The 6,749-nt window shown below is 43.1% G+C and overlaps 1 protein-coding gene across 1 annotated transcript in view; it reads right to left on the bottom strand.

The window, feature by feature from the left end:
- Positions 1 to 5,947, bottom strand: part of CEP170B (centrosomal protein 170B) — a 53,992-nt gene extending 48,045 nt beyond the window's left edge. The window contains exon 1 of the mRNA XM_009703913.1: positions 5,843 to 5,947. Coding sequence (XP_009702215.1) covers positions 5,843 to 5,947 — 105 coding nt within the window. The remainder of the gene's footprint in view (positions 1 to 5,842) is intronic.
- Between the last annotated feature and the right edge of the window lie 802 nt (positions 5,948 to 6,749).

Here is a 6,749-nt window from a genome sequence, read left to right as displayed (position 1 = left end):
CCTCCAGCAACGAACTCCCCTCCCAGGTTTACCAGTCCGGCCATGCCTCCAGCCTCCTCAACCCACATTTCATCAGACATCATAATCTTCCTGTCAACTGCACATTAAGAGAAAACAATGGGAGAGGCAAGAGCCAAAAAAACAACTCTAGGCATGGAAATACAGGATGTGCATCCTTCCTCCCACAGCTGCTGCCCAGGCACCTAGAAACACTACCTGTCAAAAAGCAGAGCCTTCCCAAGGCTAGATCCTTTCCCTTCTGCCTGTAAGACGCCTACTTCCATTGAGACACCTAATGACTGACTCTCGGCAATTCCCAACACCCAGGGACTTAGGTGCTGCCTTACACCCTCTGGATAACTGCCGCAAAACAGCACGAGTGGGCCACCGCCCTGTCCCGACTACAGCTTCCCACTCCAGCCCTGCACTTCCATGGGGAAGGAGATCAGGACATAAAACACAACAGAGATTCCGCATGGCTTCTACTGGGAGCTCCCAATGCAGGAAATACCTGAATGGTGGGGGGATACGACTTCTGCACCACAGTGAATTCACCTACAAGTACCAGGAAAAAGATAATCTACCAAGTTCACACCACCTGCTTCCTCACAGCATAATACTGTAGACAAAAGCACACCACACCTATTCGCACTTGTTTATGTACACACACTAAACTACATAGGAGAGACATCATATTATCAAGTTTGGCTGGGGGAAGGTAGGATACGTCAGATCAATGAAACCTTAATTTGACCAGATGTCCTATACACGCATAGGTCACCATCACACTGTATTATTTGCAGAGTGTGCCATGCACCCTGCGTACCAAACACAGAACACATCCTGCAGGGAAAAAATATCCAGTAATGACACAATAACAGATTGCATCTTCATGCCTATGTACACAGGGGTAGAAGCAGGATTACACAGGCGATCTTCACACTGGCATGTCATAACTGCTTCGCAGTTATAAACACTTGACTTAGCAGCTGTAAGGATGTTCCTTCAGTGCCTAGGAACGCTTGTAATTCCCTAGCTTTGTACCAAAGCAAGCTAAAAAGAAGAAAATATCTATTCAAGCAGTATCGTTAGCATTTATCTGATTCACCAGCAGAACAAACTTGTATATTTGGCTCACAAGCCCCCACCGCTTGAACTGAGTAATTGATACCATAAGCAGCATGCATTGTCCCATATGGACCAGTGACAGATGCTTGGCTAGTAGCTTTCACAGCTATCTGCTGACATCAGAATAAAAGCCAGTCTTGACCCATTGCAGGCCAAAGGGAGATGCTGCTCAGCAGTCACGTCTTGTAATGTCCGCTTTCCCCACACTGAACAGCTTCTGCCCTATATGCACCAGCTTCCACTTTTCCAAGTCCTGCTGCTCTTCCTCTCTCTCTGCACAAACACCAGAATCCTCGTTGTGCCTCCCCGCTCAGCAAAATCTTAATATCCTGGTGACGCTTTATAGAGTAGAAATCCAACAACTAGATGCAAAGATCTGGCCTCTGGCTTCCTGAAACACAGGTCAAGAGGTTGAGCAAATACTCTGGAAGTATCATTACACTCTTGGCTTGTCCTTACACTTTCCTCGACAGCTGTTTTGTCCACTGCCTGAGTCAGGATACCATGCTAGATGCACCTTGATCTAATCTAGCACAGTTGCTCTTACATCTAAACCCAAGCCTTGTGCATCCCTGCACCTAGTTCCTCTTTGCCCAACCTGGCAACCAGTTCTGGAACCTGGCCAAACACATTTAGGTTACTGGAGGGGGGGGGGAGGGCTGGAAATCACCTCTGACCTGGGCATTCACTCTTGCAAAGTGTCACCCCCCCAGCTCTGCAACACCCAAACTTCAAAGAACAGGTCAAACATACGTTTAAATAGTTTACATGAAGAAAATGGCATTTTTCTCAGAGTTGCTTACGGCGAAGACCGAAGAAGAGAGCTAATCATGTCCAGAATACACTGCCTAAAACAGACATCTGGAAAACAAACCCTCTTCCAAAACAGTTAGGAAGTTTAGCAGAATTATAAGCAATTGAAAATAGTATCTCCTGATAGGAAGTGTCAAGCTGTCTTAAAAGGCACACAGGACAAAGGCATAAAACAGAAAGCATCGTGCCATCTGCATCTACTCCTGCTGTAACTCACACTCACGCGTACAAACTCACCCAGCGTAGCACAGTAGCATGCCCAAACCGTCGCTCTAAAGAGAGGGAAATACTCAAGGGAGCACTGGTTAAACATTTTGCTTTCCCAAATTTTCCAGTAAACATCTCTCTCTCTCAAACAAAAACAGGGAAATCATGACCCTGTTTTCCCTTCTGTTAAATATCTACATTTAGCAAAAATGCAAAATATACTTTGTTTAGGGGCAGAGGGGAAGATTTTAATAATGAAGTGGAAATTCTGAGTGTGCAAAATGTTTGTCCCCTGAGGAAAAAAAAAAAAAATCACATTAAATAAATGATCAAAGCTGACAAAAATGGCAACTATATTTCCCAAGAAGGATGCTGGGAGGGGTGGGAGAGAATTACTTTGTTCAAGATGGTCCAAAAACCCTCTTATTTCTGTTTTTTTAAAGAAAAAAAAAAAAAGTTAAGTCTTTTTAGAGAATTACTTCCTACCACCACCAAGCTTCACAGAAAAAAAAAACCACGCTAGTGCAAATGAGTGAAGGTCTACATTTCCACACTCCTGCTGTTTGTTGACTGTTACCTGAAGGGAGCCAGTGAGACTGCTGAAGAAACCAAGCACTGTTCTCCAGAAAAACAGCAGAACTGAGCTCCTGATTCTGCGTAACAACACTGTGCAAGCCAAGCTGCGCTACATGGCATTTTCACCCATACATTAACATTCAAACCCAACGTAAATCTCGCATTTACTTGTACTAGAAGCTTTACAGTGCTGCAAAAACATTTAAAATATTTCTAATCCTCTTAGTAGGCATAGAAGATTTCCAGGTAGATTATGTTTCCCCACTATCAAACCTACTTAAAATTAAGCTTAAAGACTCCGATTTTCTTCACCTCTTTGTTAACTAGAAAGCAAATCTAGTACCTGTATGAAATAAATTAACACAGGCGAAACTAAAGCTTGATTGTTTGGTGACAAAGCCATCATCTTTTGCTCTTTAGGCATCTGATACCTTGAAACAACACATTCCAAGAAAATATCAAAAGACAAGACACTCCTAAAAAGAGTAAAATGAGAAAGGCAAGACTATAAGGTCTCCAGGACAAGTGTTATCTCAGTGCTGCCTGTTTGCATGCTAATACACACGATCTCAACAGGGAACCACAAACTGTATCATGATGAAATTACAAAGCACTAACAGTCTTAGAGACAAAAAGAAAAATACCAACCAGGTCATCCAGTCCATTCCCCAGACACTGCCAGTCTTGCTCCCAGTTGTGCACTTTAAGGGATTAAATGCCAATATCTTGAAACATATAAGCAAAATAACTGTGCAGTGATTATACAGTTTCAGGGTCAGTACCATAGAAATACTACAGGTGTAAACATTGTCACAAGAGCTCTGTCCACCTGCTCTGATAACTGCCCTGCTTCTTAAGCTTTCCCCAAGACAAATGATTGTGCCCGTCTGCACAATGATTTTGTGACATGGACAGCCACAGTAGGAAAAAAGTCTATTTTTAGATCTCATCCTCCATCTGCTCATACACAATTTTGCTTGGATATCAAGTCTCTGTTCACAGTCTCTCTTCCACACTGAGTCTTGCTACAATCATCTCATTTGGAGCCCAAGGTAGCTCTGGAAAACATCTTTATAAGCAAATGGCTAGGAAAATAATGTGCTGTGCTATTCAAAGTAAGACCTTACATGTTATCCTAGAAAAAGTTTTATTACTGGAGATAGTAAACAAATATGTTTATAAAGGGCTACGTCTAACTCACCCCATGAACATAAGTAGCTGGCTTTTACAGACAATACAGAGCCTTCATTCTGGTGAAACAATGAAAACCTCATTTAATACCACCACTACCTACAAGCCCCCAAATACAACTACTTCACTCTCACAGATACTGCTGGCTCCTCCAGGAATCTCAATTCTTTTACCTTGTAGAAAAGAGCATGGCAAATGCAGAGCATCACAAAGTTGCTAGTCCACAACGCAGCACTGACAAGCCAGCTCAGACTTGCAAAGAAGCATGAAATACTGTGTGGTATGGAGCAGCTCACAATCCACACTGTCCAGTTAACCCCATAAATAATCAGAGAAACAAGCAATGCATTTCAAGCATGACCACTATTTGGGTACTTTTATTTTAGGGTGCACAACTTGAAACATGTGACTCAGAGTGCTGAACCCTGACAGTAAAAAAAAAAAGAAAAACCACACCTCAAGGTATTAAGATGGGCGCCCTAAAACTCAGGCCATGTTTGGAAACTAAGGCCACTATCTATGTTTCCTCCCTTCAAGTCAAGAAGGAATATGGCAATTAGCTTGCTGAGCAGTCAAATGCTGACTTACAGAAAATATCAGGACATTTTTAATGTCTCACCTTTACATGCCTCACCAGGCAGACATGTAGAAACATGAAATAAAAGACAGTGTGATTCATGGGAAAACCCGAACAAACGATTTGCTGTTAAACAGGAGTATGTTTCAGACTCTACCACTGCAGCATCGCCATGCCATTCACTGCTAGCTAGCAGAGCAGTCCAAAGCCTGCAAGCTCTCCTTTTGTGGGCACTAACGTTTTATTACAACTGGACACCACCTTGCCTTCCAAGTACACCTCGTACAAGAACTTCTACCCTCTGCAACAGACCTCCTGCTAACATATCATACAAAATCCCTGCAGTAACTACAAACACAGCCTGCTTGGTAGATGATTAGCAGTGCATTTAGGACATACCTGTGACCAGGTTAGCAGTGGAAATTACGAGGAGGGAGTCCCCATTGTGCAGGCAGCTTCCTAATTTTGCCATCAACAGGCACATTTGCCACCTTTGTAAAGGGACAAAAGGGGGACAGGCAGGTGCAATTAAACATTATTTTTTTTTTGCATTTAAGTACTCGTGGCATGGGTCTAGCAGAAACACTAATTTAATTCTGAGCTTCTACAAATTCCTGAGCTAAACTGCTCCTGTCAAAAACTCATTGAGAGATTCCAGCTCCATTTGTTTGGAATGACGTTCATTACATTATGCCATCAAACATCAGACCACAGTCGACACTTCAGACACGTTGGATCAGGTCCAGCAGAGACACATGCTGGTATGGGAAACACTAACAGAAGCTGCAAGTTTGCCAGAGTAACACAATTACTTTGGGAGGAGGTTAACACCTTACTCACCCCACCAAAACAGCTAGAGTTTCTCTGCTAAACATCAGTATTTCCTACCATAATAAAAAAAAAAAAACAACGAGAGATACAAGCATTGACAATTTAATCAAAAAGGGAAAAATAGGCAAACAAAAAACCCTGCCCCCATTCAAATCACACACACTAGTAAACAGTGCACATATTAAAAGCTACAAAAAACAGCAGCATAATTGCAGATCAGGACAGAATGGTATGTCTTTGCTTACTACTTCTAGTAGCATCAAGATAGTTAATCTATTTGATTAATCTCCCACCACTACAGCTTCTATCCATCTGATGACCTGGCAACTTGAAAGAAACGGCACTTGCACTTTCACAAACATAGGAAGTCTTCATGGGAACCACAGACTCAACATAAAAAAAGATGTTCCTTTTAAAAGATGTCATTTGAAGAAAGCATGCAACATCTCTGCAGATCCCCAGCGTTACATTCACATCTACTGCATCTTCAAGATAAAAAACAAAAAAAAGCCATGTTACCTGGAGCATCAGTTCACAGTCATCTCTGCCAACAAATATCATCTCCCGAGGGAGCCGATGGCGAATGCCAGTGCTGCTCACCAAGAACCACGAAGTCACACTCATTTTGGCGCTTGGCACTCAATCTTTATACATCCTAAACACAAAAAAAAAAAACATGACACACAGTAAGCCATTAATGAAGTGTGGAAGTGCACCAGTGCATAGCTGCGGTTCCCAAATTTCCCTGCGCCATGGGACCCAGCACTGCCTCTTGCACTTTGTGTTCATGTCTTAAATTTCTCGTGGCAACAAGCAGTTGTGAAGTGTGTGCCAGGATCTGCTGCCCATGTGCCATGCATAGGAACTTTGCAGCCCTAGAAATATTCCCACGGCAAAGTAAGACCAAGGGTCTGAAAAAAGATTGTTTAAAAGATGAAGCATGCAGTTGAATCCAATCAATGAAATGATGAAAAATGGTTGGGGGAAAAAAAAAAACAAAACAAAACTAACACTTTTCTAGAACATTTCCTCATCGTTAGCATTGTGCACGAATCACAACTTGAGCTTCCCCCATCATCAAAGATCTGGACCAGCACATCAGTAAGGTGACATAACCTGGCTCCTCTAACCTTTCACGGGACACTCCCAGGAGCGGTTACACCCATGCTGGGAGGAGAACAGCCTCCCTATTGCTCATCCCACTTCCACACTGATGTAAGTTGGGAGCCCACAAATCCTTCCTTCCTCCCTCACTGCATGAGCTTGTCCAAAAACCAAACCAAACTGCTACCCCAGGACAGGCAACACAGGTTGCAATTCCCACGGGAGGGTTTTGCTGTACATCGCCCCTCTTTCCCCGGCAAGAGACAGAAGAGCAGGCAGCTATAACCTGCGAGGGCAGCAGCGGCGTGCAGCACTTATCGGG

The sequence above is a fragment of the Cariama cristata genome, unplaced genomic scaffold (genome assembly GCF_000690535.1).
Source record: "Cariama cristata isolate BGI_N322 unplaced genomic scaffold, ASM69053v1 scaffold13197, whole genome shotgun sequence".
NCBI lineage: Eukaryota > Metazoa > Chordata > Aves > Cariamiformes > Cariamidae > Cariama > Cariama cristata.
The sequence above is the reverse complement of the archived record's forward strand: the minus strand, read 5'-3'. Positions and strand labels throughout refer to the sequence as shown.